Source organism: Tenrec ecaudatus, chromosome 3 (assembly GCF_050624435.1).
Source record: "Tenrec ecaudatus isolate mTenEca1 chromosome 3, mTenEca1.hap1, whole genome shotgun sequence".
Lineage (NCBI taxonomy): Eukaryota > Metazoa > Chordata > Mammalia > Afrosoricida > Tenrecidae > Tenrec > Tenrec ecaudatus.
In genome coordinates, this window is record NC_134532.1 from 67,185,022 (window position 1) to 67,203,296 (window position 18,275).

The following is an 18,275-nucleotide window of genomic DNA, read 5'->3' on the forward strand; positions in this document are numbered from 1 at the left end:
AATGAAGAGATTTTCCCCAAAGCAGTCATGGAACCAACCAGCAATGAACGCATTTGAAAAGCGAAGTGGCTGTGTCTGAATAAACCCTATCAGCCCAATGTAAAGGAGTCACGGTATTTCTTTGTGAAGAGTAGACATGGCTGCCACGGAGTGCACACAACGTACACACATGCACGTGCAAGTGTGTGGGAACGGGAGCTTGCTATCTAGTGGTTTTCAATGATAAGCATCCAGCCGGGGTTGACAATATCTCGGTCACAGGGGACTCTTGGAGACAGCACAGATTGACACATGCTGCAGAGAGAAGGTGGCACGCAGGACAGACAGAGCCAAGCCCTTCTGTGGTTGGGAGAGAGGGACAGCTAGCCTTCCGGGCCTGCCCGAGCAGGTACCTCAGGGTACCCACCCTCCCTACTGTTGTTGCTGTGAGGTGCCATCGGGTTGGTTCCGACCCAGAGTGACCATGTGTACAACAGAACAGAACCCTGCAGGTCACGTGCCATCCTCAGGACTGGTCCCACACCTGAGCTCATAGTTGCAGCCACTGTGTTAGCCCATCTTATCGGGGGCCTTCCTCGTTTTCACTGCCCCCCCCCCCCCCCCGCTCTACCCCAGCTGGAAAGCACCGCTCTGGTGCTACCCTCCGAGTGTAGCAATGTGGTCACAGAACAGGCGGCGTGTCTTTTCATCTGCAATCTGTAGAGGAAGCGGATAGAAACGCCTGGCGTTTCTTAAAAGAGATTTTCTTTTGTGGCAGGGAACCTAAAAGGATTACTTGTCAAGACCTGGCTCCATCAATTACATTTGAAGAAAATCTATTTAGAGAAAACGACTTTATGGAAAAGAAAAAGGGCGGGGGGGATGACTTTGGTACACGTGAAATTCCTTGACCTATGATGTAATATCCTCCAAGGAGCCTGAGCTAGCCATTCCTCAAAGGCAATGAAGTCACCCATCACCTTATTGAGTGTACAGGTAAGTAATAGCTCCAGATTGATTGACTGCAATGCATAATGCCCACAGGTCATAAACAGCAGCAGGAGCCTGAGAAAGCCAATTCTGTGGTATTGTTGTTCACCTGTCAGAGACTACGGCTGTATTTACACGGCTGTATTTACACGCTTCCGATCTCAGAATCTCAGCTGCGCTAGGCTGTCTTTTGAAAATGCACTTTCCAGTGGGTCGGGCTGTGGTGTGTCTGTCCAAGAGTCCTACTTGGGTCCAATGTGAGCCACATACATCAACCTCCCTGGACTGAAAAACACAGCAGCCATGTGAACTGCTGAGTCAGCACATAAACTTCAGTTACAAGGGAAGGTAACTGGCATTTACTTGTTCTGCTAGTATGCAGAGATGAGGGGTTAAAGGGGAAAGGGCAAAGAAGAGGCGAAAAACCACATGCACACAATGAAAATGCCATCTGTAAATGTGAAAGAAACTAGGAAACACGGCGTAAACAGCAGTGAGATCAATTCTTTGAAACTTTGGAAGGAGGAGCTTCTAGTCCCTATTATTTTTTCTTAAAAAAGGGAAGAAGATGAATTTAGAAGCCTAAAAACGATCCAGTGATTCAGAACAAGAAATAGACCACCCCAAAGGAAAGCATTCTCATAAATACATACTGAAAATGGGAAATAGAAAGACTTAACAACAACTACGTCAGTATCACAATAATGTTCCCAGCATATAAAACCAATCCCTATCATTAGGAACTTTATGATCTGGCTTGAAGTGGGGGCAAGAGTAGATGTATGTTTGTTCAGAAACTAATCATTCGAACCAGTTGAGTAGATTCAGACTCATGGTGACCCCACGCGTGTTCAAACCCACCAGCCACCCCATGGCAGTCCACTTCCATCAAGATTTGCAGTCATGGGAGTTCTGTAGGGACAGGTCTATCCTGTCTTTCAGGGTTGCTATGAGTCAGTGGTTTTCAACCTTCCTAAGGCCGCAACCCTTTAATACAGTCCTCATGTTGTGGTGACCCCCAACCATAAAGTCATTTTCATTGCTACTTCATAATTATAATTTTGCTACTGTTATGAATCGGGCGGGCGAACCCTGTGAAAGGGTCATTCAACCCCCAAAGGGGTCGCAACCCACATTGAGAACCACTGCTGTGACTGGGAGTCGACCTGACAGCAATAGGTTCATCTATATACAAAAGAATACTTCCTAATTTAATGACCGATCTATAATGAAATAGGATCATTACCAATACATCCTTCAGAAGACACATAAGAAATATTCTATATATGTAACAGAATATGGATATATTTTATTCAAGACAAAAAGCCTTGTTCTAAAAGTAAGGCCATTTCTACACGAGAACAAAAATCCCCTTTCTAGACTAGCTTCAATCACTTTCCTCTCTGTCGTGGTGGCCTCTCAAGGTTGCACTGCTTTCCACAACATTTAAAAATGTATATGAAGAGGAAGCTGGGGAATTCACTCCTTGCTTGATTTATGACCCCCCCAAAATGAAGCTCTTCATGTTTCAGGCACCAACGGGAACAGTGGTTCTACCCTTGGCTCATAATGTCACTTTTCTGCAGAACGGCTGTAGAGGGATGAATAACTAAACTCCCCTTCCACACTGTATGTGATAGATGCTACAAAAAGAAATTAATTAGGAATGGGGTTTCTCACCCAAAAAAGAAAAAAATTATTATTATTTTTTTAATTTTAACAAGTCAGGGCCAAATTCTAACTTGGGAGTACTGTGATAGGTAGGTTTAGTGTGGCAGCCTGGCCAATGAACACATGGGGGATTAACTGAAGGGTAGTTTAATCGAAAGGCTGAGAGATAGATGGCTCAGCGAGCCTCGCCTTTCTTGACTCTTGCTCTTTGATGATCGGTACCTTAGCTGGCTCTCTGCCTCAACTTGCGAGCTACACTACCTGTGGGACACCTAACCCATGGACTGTGTTGCTGCAATTTGAGGTTCCTTCGAGACCTGCTTTGCTGTGCTACTGGAGTATACATCGCTTGAGCTGGGGACTGTCGAACCCTGTCATCTGGCTGACTCTTGTTGACCTGCCTTGTTGTTTGCTGTCTATGGCTGGATTGCCTGAATTTTTCTACAGAGGACTCAGCTGTCTGCTTTCTTGACTTGCACTCAGTGGCCCTGTGACCTGAAGGTCTGCTAATATATTAGCTGTCTCATGGAAGTGAGTTGCACCGAGCCATTTGTACTGTTCTATAGACTAAAACTAGCTGTTTATTTCTTTTTTTCTATTATTTATCTATCTATCAAATCATAAGCATCCTGGTCCTGTTTCTCTAGGGAACCCTGTCTAACACAAGTACCTTTACAGATTTGGGGTTTCTATGGAACCACTGTTTTGTTGGGTACAGTACTAAAGTCAAAGTGAGTTTTTATTCTGAAAATAAGAATGATACACATATTTGAGTTACATGTAATTTAAACCCACACAAAAAGACAATTTTCAGCACATAAAACATACATATGATCTTCTTGTGTTTGCTTGGGGGGGTGTCTCATCTACAGAATGTGTTTCTATCCTTTACATTTCTTTATTTTTCTACTTTGTATTTCATTTTGATTTTCAAAGTCTTCAGGTCACCCTCAAATTTCAGCATTATCAAATTTCCCCTGGTCTCCCTTAATACTTAATGAGTTCATAATGATTTCATGTGAATTCCGCAAGTAACTATAAAAAGCTAAGTAATGTGAGGAGTGACTTCCTATTTCATTTAAAACCCCACGACTGCCCAGTTAGGGTTAGATGACATCACTACCATAATGTATTTTAAGCAACGTTGAATTAAAAAAAAAAGGCAGGACATTAACATACTCTGTTTGAATTGTAAATGCCTTTCTGGATGTAATTTGATTGCTTCGTGATTATCGGTGACATTGCTTTTGTTTCTGTCTTCTGACCAAAGCATTGGCTTCTGATTTGATGCCCAATCCCCGCTCCTATCTGCATTCCCTCCAGTCTTCCGTGCAGTCACCCCAGGTCCATGGCACTTTTGTTTGGGTATGATGTGTACTGACTTACCTGAGCTGATCTGCACATGCCTGGCACTAACTAGACCAAACGCAGAAGATAGGAAACTGTTATCTTGTCCATCCTTTATTGATTTGGTATGGTGCTGTGAAGAACAAGCCACTGCGAGCACCAAGCTGTGAAACACCTAGAGACCAGACCAAGCGGCAGGCAGTTTCAAGAGCACCTCGTTCCCAGGGCAGGCATTCTCCTATCCGTACAAGTGTGCACAGACTCACTGCCATCAAGTTGATTCCAACTCTTAGTGACCTTGCAGGACAGGGTGGAACTGCCCGTGCCTTTCCAAGACGGTGATTCTTTACGGGAGTACAAAGCCTCCTCTTCCTCCCAACAGGGGTTGGTGGTTTCTAACTGCTGACCTTGCGATTAGCAGCCCGACTCGTAACCAGGGCTCCTTTGCACAACTCCAAATGACCATGAATTCAAGCGAGATCTGAAGTTACACCACTCCAACCCTTTCTTCCCGAGAAAGCAGCGAAGTTATTGTAAAAAAGAAAAAAAAAAAAAAGCTCTGTTCTATGTATCCTTGTCCCTTTCGCAGGTCCACTGCCCACAGAACAAGGGTTCCATCCAAGAGCTGCGGAGCCCACCCACCACATAAGCATCAAAGTAAAGAAGGCCACGGCCCTGCTCCCCTGAGCACCGAGCAGAAGCACAGTTACTTACACAGCGGTGGCCCACTCCCCGGAGCTCTCCCCATCCATGAGAAGGTGGTTTTTGTCTGGTCCCAGAGGCCCGTGGACAGAGGCCGCTGTGGGAGATGAGGAGGAGAGAGAATCGAGACTGTTGGTAGGGGTGTCCTCCTTGAGTGCATTGGAGCCATCACCTGCGGGAGGGAAAAGGACATCAGATTTCAGTCAAACACTCAAAGGAAAAATAAACAAACACCTCCGATCGTCAGTGCATCACACTACTTGATTGTTGTTATGTGCCACAGAGTGAGCCCCAACCCATAGCGCCTGACGCGCATTCGTTCCCATGCCCGTCCTCACAGTCCCCACTCGTGCAGCCAGCCCCTGTGTCAGCCCATCTCCTGAGGGCCTTCCTTTGTCACTGCCCCTCCACCTTACCGAACGCGACACCCGTATGCCTTGATCAACCAGTCGTTTTACATTTGTAATTCACCCTGAGAGTATTTGAGTGTCTGTTTAGACCAACGGTGCTCAGGGACGATACTCAGGGAGGTGTGCTTTCCCCACAAGAAAGCACCACAGTCAAAATCAGCTCAAATAGAGAATGAAAGCCTGAATGGTGACCCCAGTGATTTCTTAACTGGAAGGGGAATGGTCCTGAGCAATGGAACCGCAAGGACAATTGAGAGCCATGCAGCAGCCTTGCAGGGTCCTACCTCTTACTTTTCAGGCACCAATGGGTGCCATTCCCATTTAAAATGGCTTTTAAAAGCCATTCCCAGTCACCACTCAATGCATACAAAATTAAACAACTCTTTAAAATCGTTTTAATAGGGGCTCATACAACTCTTATCACAAATCATACATACATCAATTGTGTAAACGCATTTGTACATTCATTGCCTTCATCATTCTCAAAACATTTGCTCTCCACTTAAGCCCCTAGCATCAGGTCCTCATTTTTCCCCCTCCCTCCCTGTTCCCCCCTTCCCTCATGAACCCTTGATAATTTATAAATTATTATTTTGTCATATCTTTCCCTGTCTGACGTCTCCCTTCACCCACTTTTTTTTGTCCGTCCCCCAGGGAGGAGGTCACATGTAAATCCTTATAATCTGTTCCCCTTTCCAACCCACCCTTCCTCTACCCTCCCAGCATCGCCACTCACACCACTGGTCCTAAAGGGATCATCCGCCCTGGGTTCCCTGTGTTTCCATTTCCTATCTCTACCAGTGTACATCCTCTGGTCTAGCCAGACTTGCAAAGTAGAATTGGGATCATGATAGTGGGGGTTGGAGGGAGAGGAAGCATTTAGGAACTAGAGGAAAGTTGTATTTTTCATCGTTTCAACTCTTATCACAATCCATACATACGTCACCTGTGTAAAGCACATTTGTACATTTGCTCTTCACTTAAAACAATTGCTCTTCACTTAAGGCCCTGGTAAACAACTCTTAAAGGACCATGTCTTTGAGCAGTCATGCATTACCGTTGAATAGCCCAACTTATTCAAGTCCTGGGACCCAGAGAAACTTCCATTTCCCTGTGAACATTAGGGAGGTTGTTACCTAAGAGTTGGGCCCCTCTAGTGACATTAGGGGATGGATTTAAACCCCCAAACTAAAAAGCATTTTGTTACACATGTTGTATGATTTACACATTCGCAGAAGGCCATTTCTGAAATATGCGTTGCATCATTTATATACAGTATGGGTTTTGGTGGAAAATGAAGAAGGCAGAAAAAGCAAGATCACAAGAGCATCGAAGATGGTCTTCGTGTTTCACAGTAAACCTACCTACCCTAACACACACCGCCTGAGCCACACCCATCAGGCGTGGGCTCGTCAGCTAAATGCACAGTCCCCATTAGGCCTTACGTCTCTGAGGGGCCCTGCAGAGGCACTGACTTAACAGGTCATTAATCTTAACAGAAAATGCTATGGAAGCAAATAAACTCCAAGTGGAAGTCCATACCCCCAGCCAACACAAGCTCCTAGCTGATTGAGCCTGCATTCTCCAGCAGGCCTAGGTCCCAGATGGAGTCGAGGAATGGTGAAAATGGCTTAGTGTCCTCTTCCTAGCCAGGAGGTTGGTAGTTTGAATCTACCGAGAAGTATCTTAGGAGAAAGGACTGGTGATCTGCTTCTAAAAGGTCCCAACCCTGAAAACCCCACAGAGTACAGTTCTCATCTTCACACAAGGGCCACTCTGAGCTGGAGCTGGCTTGACAGCAAATGACAACAGGCCCAAGAAACAGGATGAAAGAGCACCAGTAATAGCAAGGAACTTACCCTCAGAATAACTTCTTGGATGGATTCTAATTCTACTAGTAAGGGAAGTTAGTGTCATAGTGGTTTTATACGTTAGGCTGCTAGCCACAAGGTCTGCGGTTCAAAACCACCAACAGCTCCTAAGAGAAAGATGAGGCTTTCTACTCCTGTAAAGATTGGTAACATTGGAAACCCACAGAGGTGGTTCAGTTCATCCCCAGGGTTACTGGGAGTCAGAATTATCGTGATGGCTGTGATCTTTGGGGGGGTTTTAAGTAATGGAGTACAAGAAGACCCCAGGTTCCGATTAAGCTAGATTCCAAGATTCCAATGACGAACATGGAACTTTAGACCTAGAGCTGAATTCCAGGAAGAGGAGTTAAAGATGGTGGCTGGGAGAAGGGATTTCTTATGACAGCACTTCGAGGGATATATCGGAATGAGGATCTGCAGACAACAAGAACATGTTCCTGAGCCGTTTCTTTCATAAACCTGTGGAGCGGTAGCACGGAGGTTATGGGGGGGGAGGGGTGTCCTTCTCCCTGGTTAAAAAATATTCCTGAAAGTCCTTCAGCTGTCTCTGCTGAAATGTACAGTCTGGAATACTATGGTTCCATTTTTAACGAGTTCACTTTTTCCACAGCCCCTGCCCACAATGGGGTTTAGCTTCTTGGAGTAATTCAGCCCCACAGAGAAGGGTCAAGTTTCAGGCAAATGAACCCAAACCCACCGACAGACCACTGGGGTGACTTTCCTTTTGACTTCGTTTCTTTGTGGAACACAGGCTGCTTTAGCACAAAGGCTGTTGCTTTCCCTGGGCCGGGATGGCTGCTCAGTTCCCACCAGTTCTTTGTGAGCACAGGGGCAGGCAGGAACCCCCACGTTTCCCCGGCCCTGCCTGGTCCCTCAAGCGCCCTGCGCAATGAGCCCCTGCGCAATCAGGAGGGTCTCAAATGTAACACGGGCACGGAATCTAAAAGTATGCCTTGGAACATTTACCTGCGCAACAACCGCCAATGCAAAGCTTGACTAGCAGTACCAACAAACCCTTGACCAGTTCTGAAGCAGAACTTGAGAACCACAAAAGTGGGTCAGCGGCAGGCAGCTCCCTGGCTGCAGGAGATGGGATCCTGGCACTCAGTCCCCTCTGGGCCGCAGTCCCTGTCTGCAAGGCCGAGCATGAGCTAGTACGGGCAGCAAACGCGCGATGGGGACCAAGTTAGTGCCTGACTCATTCCTACAAGGAGAAACCTGTCAATGAGAACCACCTTTGGGAACCGGAGACCGAAGGTCTAATGTTCCTTATGAAAGATGCCTGGAATGTTTGTACAGCCAGACACATGGACTCATCTACATTTCCTCTAATCCTTCTTCCAGGCAGACTGAGGCAGCACAAATTGCCATTCCACATACTAAGTCACATTCTATTAAGAGAATTCCTCACTCCCGCCTTGCCAAACACTTGCAATCTGAGCCCTCCAGTGAAAATAATATTGGTAGAAGGGAATACGATCAAACAGAGAGATATTTCACTCTGCTTTCCCACTGCCCGCCAGTCCTTCCTCCTGGACTCTTTGGGGATGGCTCTGTTTCCCCGAGAGAAGCACCAAGCCTGAGGGGGCACGAACACCAGCCACATAAACATGAGATACTAAGAGCCATTTCTGTAACATGGGCTCCTCAAGACGCACATGCCCTGCTTTTTAAGTACCATGAAATTAGTAAGACTTAAAAAATTTAATTTTTTTCGATGTCCCATGATTTCTGGAATGAACATTTTAAACCCTGAGAAATGAATCTGTAATTGAGAATTAACACCAGAAAGGCTCATCATTTTCCATCTCAAATTTCCCTTGAGAGGTCAGGCAACCAACCTTTCTTTAGGTATTCCCTGCTGACGGCATCTACAAATAGACAAATGGCCTAGGAGAAAGGGTGTTTTAGAGAGCGAACAGAATGGTACTAAAGGACTTTCATTACGAGCAGAATCCAAGACAAGAAAGGCTCGAGAAACAGAACTGGCGCCAGAAATGACTTCTGCACAGCACCCACCCCCCTCCTCCCCTTTCTCCCAAAGCACTTTGCCAGCCGCCTTGCCCGCCTCGGCCCTCCTTTCCCCAGTCCATTTTCCAGCCATCTGATGGCTTTCATGGGACTGGTTTTGGATTCCGCCATTTCCATGATTCTTGGAGATACGTCGAGTTTTTACATGTGGACAGCATCCCATGGTCATCCTTGAAGAACACAATGCTCTGCCAAGCAAACAAAGACCCCTCTGGACGCTCTGGTAATCACTGCAACAGGACATCTCACTGATACAGAAACATGTGGCCTTTGGGAACTCAACGGTTAGATTTAACTCAACTTGACGGGACATGCGTGGTGGCAAGAGGAGAGGGCAGCGTAGCCATGAAGTCACAGCGTGATGATGCCCCCTGGCAGTGGGGTCTTTTTAGAGGCCACAGGGAGAACTTTGCTCTCTCTCGCCCCTCTTCACCTCCCTGCTTGCCTGGACTCTAGGGCGTGACAGCAGCCCAATGCGGCCCACCTGGAGAGCTATGGCACTGTGGGCCTTGGATCCATGTGACTCTGGACTCCCCAGCACGTGATCTCCCAGCTTCCCACTCCACCTTCCAGTTTCACTCACTGAAAACTGCCCGAGTTTAAAGGTGGCTCCAGCTAGTGTTGGACCTACGTACTTGAGTTGGGCTGGCATCCTTATTACAAAATTCTTTCTCAATATAAAGTCCTTTCTTGTACCTAGGTAAGTATTACTGGTTTTGTTTCTCTAGAAAACCCAGCCTAACACAGGAACTAGGAAGAGTGGGGGATTAAAAAATTCCGTGTATTCTTACGTAGCCTATATTCTCCTGATTCTCATCCCCCTCTCCTGAGTAGAATTCCCTTTTTATTGACTTAATAAGCACATAGTATAAAGTGTCCATTGATGTCCAAAGCACATCACAATTGCTGCTGTGTTCCTCACAGTGCAGAAGACAGGTGAAGGCAGAAACTAGAGGTAGTGTGTGCCCATATTAGTCCTGTAGTCAGGAGCTTAGAGACGGCAGAGAAGGGAGCTTCCCAACCTGCCAGGGGTAACAGTGAAGGGTGTGTGAGAGTGAAGCCCCAGGGATGGGAAGAAACATTGGCTGGACTTTCAAGTAATGGGTTCCTGATACAGAAAATATCAAAGCTGAAAGTTCAGAACACATGATGAGACCTTGCCGTTATCAGAAGCTCGAGTAATTGCGTTTTGGCCATAGGAGAGGATCCGGTAGAGAAAGTGGGGCAATAATTTGTATACGCATTCCAAAGGCACTGAGAATTTATTTTAAGGATTCAGCTGGCAAGTGCTATGATCCAAGGAAAAGATTCAAGAGATACCCAGGGACTACAGTCATTTGACCTTGACAAGTATGTGTGAAGGACGAGAGGGGGACATAGGAAACCCTCCAGGTCTTAGCTTAGGCACCTTGATAACTGGTGGGATCACTGACTACCAAAATAGGTGCAAAAAGAACAAGGGGCAAGTTTGGCATAGGAGAAAACAAACTTCTCAGTTTGTGTTAAGTTTGAGAAGTCAATAGAAATCCAGATGAAATTGTCTTGAGCACTGATTATATAACTCTGGAGCTCAGGAAAGAGCCCTGAAATAACTTGGGAGTCAAAGCAATAGGGCTGAAGTCACTGCAGTGACGAGAAAACAAAGGCAAGTGTGTTGAAGTAAAGGAAAACATTAGGGAACTCCAGATGTAAGCAGCAGGCCTTCATTTACATACACATGCACACGCACAGCAACATCATTGTTAGAAATGCAAAGAAGTGTTATTTTGCCGACACTTGGGATTTTCCTATGGGCACAGATTCTATCAACAATGGGATAAAACCCCACAAAAATCAAGTGTGCATACCTTTCCTGACATCTCCTAGATAGCATTTCTCAGCCTGATTTTGCTAATGAACCTGAACTCCACAGCAAATCTTTTATTTTCATAGTAGACTGAAAGAATCCACAAAGACTGGTAGAAAATTACACCCAAGATGAGGAATACAAACTTGGCAGTTCTACCTTTTCTAACACTTTAGAGCAGTGGTTCTCAAGCTTCCTCATGCCGCGACCCTTTCATACAGTTCCTCATGTTGGGGTGGTCCCAGCCACAAAATTATTTTCATTCCTACTTCATAACTATAACTTTCTACTGTTATGAACTGGGTGACCCCTTGTGAAAGGGTCATTCTCCCCTCAAAGGGCCCACAGGTTGAGAACCCACAGGTTCTCACGACCCACAGGCTGAGAACCACTACTTTAGAGGCTATTTGTCTCCTTCATCTCAATGTATTAATAAGCTTTTCCTCTGGTCCGGTGAAGTTTCATATTCTGATGATGAAAAACTAGTCGCTCCGCTGATGCTGAATTTTTGGTGATCTCATTTCTTCTTTATCTTCTTTTCCACCAGATTTCTCGATGGTCCAAAGTCAGGCGTAGCTCCCTCTGAATCCCTGCTTTTCTCCCACAGAACCTAAGGATAGCTGGGTACAGCATGAAACCACAGGCTTTCGTTCCTCGTCAGAACCGGACCGTCTCCCCAACAGCAAAGCTAGTCCCCGTTCCTGGTTTACATTGTTAGAAGACGGTAGGACAAAAAGGGAGGGCAGACAGAGAGGACCTGGAGGGGTCCGGGAAGAGAAGCCGAAATGAAAGAAGAAAAAGGAAAATCTCTAGTGCATAAGTTGAATTTAATTCAAGCAAATCTCACTGAGACACATTTGATGGATCGGAAGACAGCTGTGGACTCAGGGGCTTCCGCGGACACGGTCTTCTTCCTGTCAAGTCAGGGCAATCTTAAAAGTGTCTCACTATCTAATGGCTGGTCAGTAGGATCAAGAAAGATTTACTGAGAAACAGTAGCTGTGCTTTGAACACAGAACACTCACTATCTAGGTCAGTCAGGCAAATTTCAGTCAAGATGCCAGGGAATTTTTCAGTGGAAACCTCCCTCACCTTCCATGTCTGCCCAGTAGTAACAAACTAATAAAATAACCCTTAAAAGGCATTCAAACCATAACTTATTCTCACTCAAGAACAAAGTAAACCAATGTTAAAATAGAATACACAACTATTCAAAATCCATTGAACATTTCTGCACAATTGACACAAAGGAAACATTCAGAGGTCGGGGGATAATAAGACAACCCCCCCTCCCCCCAAAAGAGCCTACTTGCTGCAGGAGTAATTGAAACCTGCAGCATCTACAGTAGACCAGGCAGGGGTCAGGGGGGGCTAGAACCAGGATCCTTATATGGTTCTAGAGCCTGGGAGGAGTAAATAGAAGCCAAAAATTCTATGACTAAGTTCTTCCATGACCCAAGGCACTGTATTTGACATTTGCACCCCTCCCACGCAGGAGATGAAGACTGTACACTAGCAACGATAGGATCTCGGTCTGCACCAGGTAGAAATAACATCTGCACCTGGACTAGATAAAAGGAGGAAGGAAGGAAAGAGCCAATGCACAACAGCCACGCACATCCTCAAAATTCTCCTGCAAACAGCCTTGCAGCGGGAGCAGCAAATTCACCAAGGGAGAACTCTCAGAAGCTCAGAGTCTAAAGTTACCAATGGAACTGCCAACATCTGGGATCCAGAAGACATCGTTTCCAATTAAAGGAAAGAAACTCTGTCGACCTCAATCTAGAGGTGTTGGGCATATAAGACTGCTTATTTCAAAATTTCAGAGCACAAGAAGAAAAAGTACCCAGGCAGAAAGAGCAGATTCAAACAAACAAACAAACAAACAAAGACCCAAACTGACATGTGACTTCTCAAAAGCAACACTGAGCCCAGACCAATGCCGGAGTATTAATTTTACAGTTTTAAAGGAAAAGAATTTTCCTTGTATACTGACATTAATACCAAGGAAGCCGTGGTGGCTTGAACCCTAGCTGTCCTTGGGAGGAAGGTGTGGCAGTGAGAAACTATGGGGTAGTTCCCCTCTATCCTAAAGCCTGCAGGTTGAAATCGATATCCGATAGGTTGATGCTCTCGGGATTGAAATCTACTCCATGGCAAAGGGTTATCATTACAAAGAAGAACGTGCAGAGAGCAAAAGCTTATATCCTTGAGTTTATTCTATTTTTCTTTTCTTTTTTTAATTAGCATTCAAAACCGTACTAGATATGGGAAAGAGCAGCCCTGAAGAACTTCTGGGGAGGAAAACAACAAATCCGATATGCTGGTGATAATGAGTCAGGTAAGTCTGCAAGGCATCTGGGTGGGGTGAGGGAAGAAATTTCTAAAACGATCGTGGAAATCAATGAGAAAATATGACTTAACATATAAAATTCCACTGCAAACACAGAGCAGTAAATCCAAAGGCTGAACCACGATTTACCCGTGAGGCTGTCTGCCACCAAAATAAGGACTTCTGCTGGTGCAATGGGTTAAACACGAGACGTTTTAACCCACCAGTCACTCCGCCGGAGCAAGGTGAAACTCTGCTCCCGTAAAGAGTTACCGTCACGGGAATCCTAAGGCGCCATCTACACGGGCCGAAGGGTTGCCAGGAGTCAGAATCCACAGATAGCAGTGGGTTCAACCAAAAACTAGACGGAGGACCCAGCCTTTTACCCAGAGAAGGCAAGCAAAGTCACTCTAGTTAATATTCATTAAATCCTCATTCCCTCTTGCGGCTAGATTTTCTTATCATTCTGCATGAAATTATACTAGTTTCATCCTGCACTTTTAGATAGGACCACTCAATAACAATCAGCTTCTCTGAACTCATCGCCATCCAATCTATTCTCCTGGTGACCCTAAGGGACACGGAAAAACTGCCCCCGTGGGTTTCCAAGACTGTAACTCTGTGAGGGTGGAAAGTTTAGAGGATTTCTTATTCTTCATTCCCCATCTAACATTGGCTCCGTGTCTGCTCAAATGATGCTGTATGGAAGCAGGATTCAAGCACCAACATTTAGGTTTCCAACCTGAGCGTAACGAGGGTTCGTGAAGTGGGGGAGAGAAAGGGAATCCTGAAAGATAAAACAATCTCTGGGGCAAAAGCCATCGTAGCATAGTGACTCTTCCCTGGTTAAGAGCTCTGGGCGTGGGGTTGCTGGGAAGAGACAGAACCTGGGATGAGTTATGACGAGAGAGTAAGAAAGTAGTGTTTTTGTTTGTTTTGCGAAATTACATCAACCTCTTTCAATGATGACCTTTGAACTAAGCAGGAAATGTTCACGGCCTAGTTTCTACATGTGGCAGACAGCATGGCATCAATAAAAGTTACTTCCGGCAATCATGTCTTTCCACCTGTTACCTGGAACACGTGAAAAAAAAAGGGGGGGGGCTTGTCTAGTATCAGGACAGTATTTCCAAACTAATTTCAGAGAATCTGGGTAGGTATATCTTACACTCTGGCAAAAACTAGTTCCCAGTTTTACAGCTGCACTACTCTAGTATGTGATACTTATTCTAGGACAAATTATAATAAGTCAAGCATCTTTTCCTTCCCCCTAGTTCATAATGCTGTTGCACTTAGCACTGCAAACAAAAGAGCTGAGCGGGGAAAAGCTGAACGGGGGAAAAGTTGCATACATGAGACAGTAAAGAGAAACCACTTTGCAAAACCAACTTGTATAAAAGAGGAGGGAACAATTGGATTTTAAGGTTGACAGAGCCCAAAGGATATCGTTAACATGTGACCTTGAGTGATTCAAGTGCGTCACAATTTTCCAGGCCCACCATGCTGTGCTGTTCTCTAACGAGTGGCTAATAGAGGACATTTCTGAAGTGAGACATCATTGACCTGTCAGAGTGGGTCAGAGCAACGACCCATCTCGTTTGGGATCCCGCTTTTACTATCCAAAGACATTGGTTTGCCCAGGGTTCCGTGCTACCAACCCAACTCTTGGAAGTATATCATGATGTCTGCTTGCTCTCAAACTACTGGCTGACACTCGTGTGGACAGGGAGTCATCCAAGTCTTCCAACTCTAAGGAGCATGTCTCCCCGAGCAGTTTACTATTATCACTCCCCCCACCCCCCAAAAAGAGCACAGTATTTTATTTTCGCAGGATGTCCTTAGCTTTTCTATCCCTACAATTACTGAATTTCAGATAACAAGGCTGCCAGATAGCCAGCCTTTCCCTAAGACTCAGGAAAAAATGGCAAAATAACATGTCCAAATAACACACAACAGCCCGTCTTGAAGTGCTTGATTATCTAAGATTGGTTTCTTCCCAAGTAGCCCACCTCCTTGGTTGCTGAAAAAAAGGCTTGTTCCATCATGACCTTCCCAGAGGCTTGGCCAGGCCTGAACCTGGTGAGTTCTATGGCCTTCTCTAATGGAAGAGCGGGTCACTACAGAAGCATGTGTGAGAAGTATGACATGCTGAGAAAGGCCAGGCCCAGATCCATACACCAATTACCACCTACCCAGCCAAGAAAACCCAGCACTCATCTCTCATCTCTGTATATGTACGTCTGTGTTACCAACAGAAACGGCCCAGAGCTGAGGAAACTCGGTTTATAAAGTACTATCAATTGTGGCATCAAGCAGGTAAGAATTGTACAAAGAACCCACAGGAAGACAAGAAATAAAGTTGAGTTCTTTTTATTCATGCCAGAGATTTATTCTTTATAACGCCTCCAAACCTAGGCAAGAAGAGGCAATACATTATTTAACCAATATATTTAAAATGTATATATTAGTTTTCCTTAACTGAAACACAAAGAGTGGATTTATTTTACAAACTGGAATAAGAAACACAGTTTAGGAAACTCTAAATTTGACTTTCAATTGAACTTTCAAATTAGAAAATGAGACCAGAATATTTTTTCCTTTCAAAAGTATACCCAATCCTATCATCTAAGGCTAAGTCTTCATTGCAGTTCATAGATTCTAACTCATAGAAGCAGTACTGAGCAGAGTAGCACTGCTTCACAGGGTTTCCAAGGCTGTCCGTCTGTCAGGGAGAAGATGACCACATCTTCCTCCCGTGGAGCAGAAGGGAGGTCTGAACTGCTAACCTTCCAGTTAGCAGTCAAGCACTTAAAAACTGCACCACCCAGGCTCCCAACCAGAGAGTACTCCATTAAACTCCAAACTCACTGTCACTGAGTCAGTTCTGACTCATAGCAACCCTACAGGGCAGGTAGAAATGCCCCAGTGGGTTTCCATGAACCCATAGTGAACTAGGTTGTATTGATTAGTTAGAAAACAGTTTACATTTAATTCCCAGAAGTCTTCCATTAGCAGGGAATGGGGTGTAAGAAATTATCTCTGCCAATTGCCCCATTCAGGAAAGGACGCTAATTGTGTTTGTCAGCACAACTGCCAAGTGGAAGGAGAGGTTTCTCAAGTCCCAGTAACCCCGTTTCTAAGTTAGAGCGCAAGTTCAACAGCATCCGACGCTGTGGCGAAGACGCACAGCAAGTCCATTTCTTTCATTCCATTTCGCCTTCACGAAACAGGACAAACCAAAGTGGGGACCATAATGAGGCTGAGTAAAACACAGACTGAGGACAGTCACTGGCTAGAGGAGGCTATTCCACTTCAGTAATTTACTTCTTGTATCTGAAATAATGTCTGGCAGAGGATAAAAGACTCTCAAGGGAAAACTTCTCCCCAATGCCATCCCAGAAGCATCAACCCCCCCCTCCCAAACTACATATAGATTTTGCATCTCCAAAGAAACTAAGTAAGAGAAAAGGCAACTCTTGAACTACAAATTAAAATGTCACACCAAGGCATGAAAACATGTAATGAAAATGCCATAAAATTATAAAGTAGATTTTTTATATAGTTTTGCCCAAGGATTCGTTTTTTTTAATTAGGCATAATGCACACTTTCAAAAAAAGCTACTGGACAGCTAAAATATTCTGGGGGTGAATGCTAGGAAAACTGATGTGTGAGCCAGATATGTCATAATCCTATCACATAAAGCACACTCTCCCATGATAAAGTTACAACAACAGCCAATAAGCATTAGGTTACAATTCAAGCAATTACTTCTATTACTTGCAAAGGTTGACGAAAGCCAATTATACAGCCACGAAGACCAGCTCAGATGCAATGCTGGTAGAAGTCAAAGCTACCCGACTGACACCATAAAGCAGAAAGTATTTTACATTATATTACAGTCCTGGGATATTTACTTACCTCTAGAAAGTTCTGCCTACACAAACAAACAAAAATTTAACCACGTACTATCCATCAAAACAAACAAACAAAAGTAATAAGTCTTCCACAGACTGCTGAGGAAGCCCACCATGTGGACAGTTCAGGACATTTAGAACACTCTGGTACGGTAGGTTATGCCTTGGGCTGCTAACAACAAGGTCAGCAGTTCAAACCCACTAGCTGCTCTTCAAAATGAGCAAAGTGATTCAGTGGGTGTTCAACTCTATCATTTTTACATTTCTGTGGTTTTGAAGATGTAGAAATAGATTATCAAAATTGTCCTTAGTGAAAAGACAACTGCGGTGCGACAAGAAAGTAGCAACATGATTCAAGTAGCTTCAGAAAGCTTTGAATTCCTAAATGATTAACAACCTGGTAAAGCATCAAGTAAGAACCTCAGATAGATTTACTAATAACTAACCCAAAAGAACTCAGCTACACAGAATAAGCCCACCTCACTGCCAGGGAGTCTATAAGATGGGTAGACTTGTCTCTGCATTTCTGAGATGATTTACAGGAATAGAAAGCCTCTCTTCCTCCCTTGGAACAGCTGGTAGTTTTGAACTTCTGCCCTTGCAGTTAGCAGTCCACCTCATAACCACTATACCACCAGGGCTCCTCAACCCAAGAGAAGGCGTTTCTTTAGGTAAGCAGTTGAAGAAGGCAGATTTGTAATACTTTATGCTAGATCATTTGACAAAGTGTGGGACTTCCCCTCCTACATGGCCCATTTCCGCTAACCTGCATCACGCCCCAAGTTCAAAACTAAGCATTGCTGGGTCTCTTTCTCCTTCATCTCCTGAATTATGACCACAACACTGGTTGCTTTAAGAAAAATTAATCCTCAGGGTTTTTTAAAAAAAATAAATCATTTTATTGGGGGCTCGTACAACTATTACAATCCATCCATCCATTGTGTCAAGCACATTTGCTGCCCGCATCATTCTCAAAACATGTTCTTTCTATTTGAGCCCTTGGTATCAACTCCTCATTTTTTCTCTTCCCTCCCAAACCCTTGCTAATTTATAAATTATTATAATTTTTTCATGTCTTACACTATCCGATATCTCCCTTCACCCACTTTTCTGTTGTCTGTCCCCCAGGGAGGGGGTTATATATAGATCATTGTGATCTGTTTCCCCCTTTCTCTCCCACC

General features: G+C 44.7%; 1 protein-coding gene across 2 annotated transcripts in view; it reads right to left on the reverse strand.

The window, feature by feature from the left end:
* The window catches only part of ARHGAP10 (Rho GTPase activating protein 10), a 350,687-nt gene that overhangs the window by 21,969 nt on the left and 310,443 nt on the right, over positions 1 to 18,275 (reverse strand). For both annotated transcript variants that reach the window (XM_075543716.1, XM_075543714.1), the window contains one exon: positions 4,702 to 4,861. In XM_075543716.1, the coding sequence (XP_075399831.1) occupies positions 4,702 to 4,861 (160 nt within the window). The remainder of the gene's footprint in view (positions 1 to 4,701; positions 4,862 to 18,275) is intronic.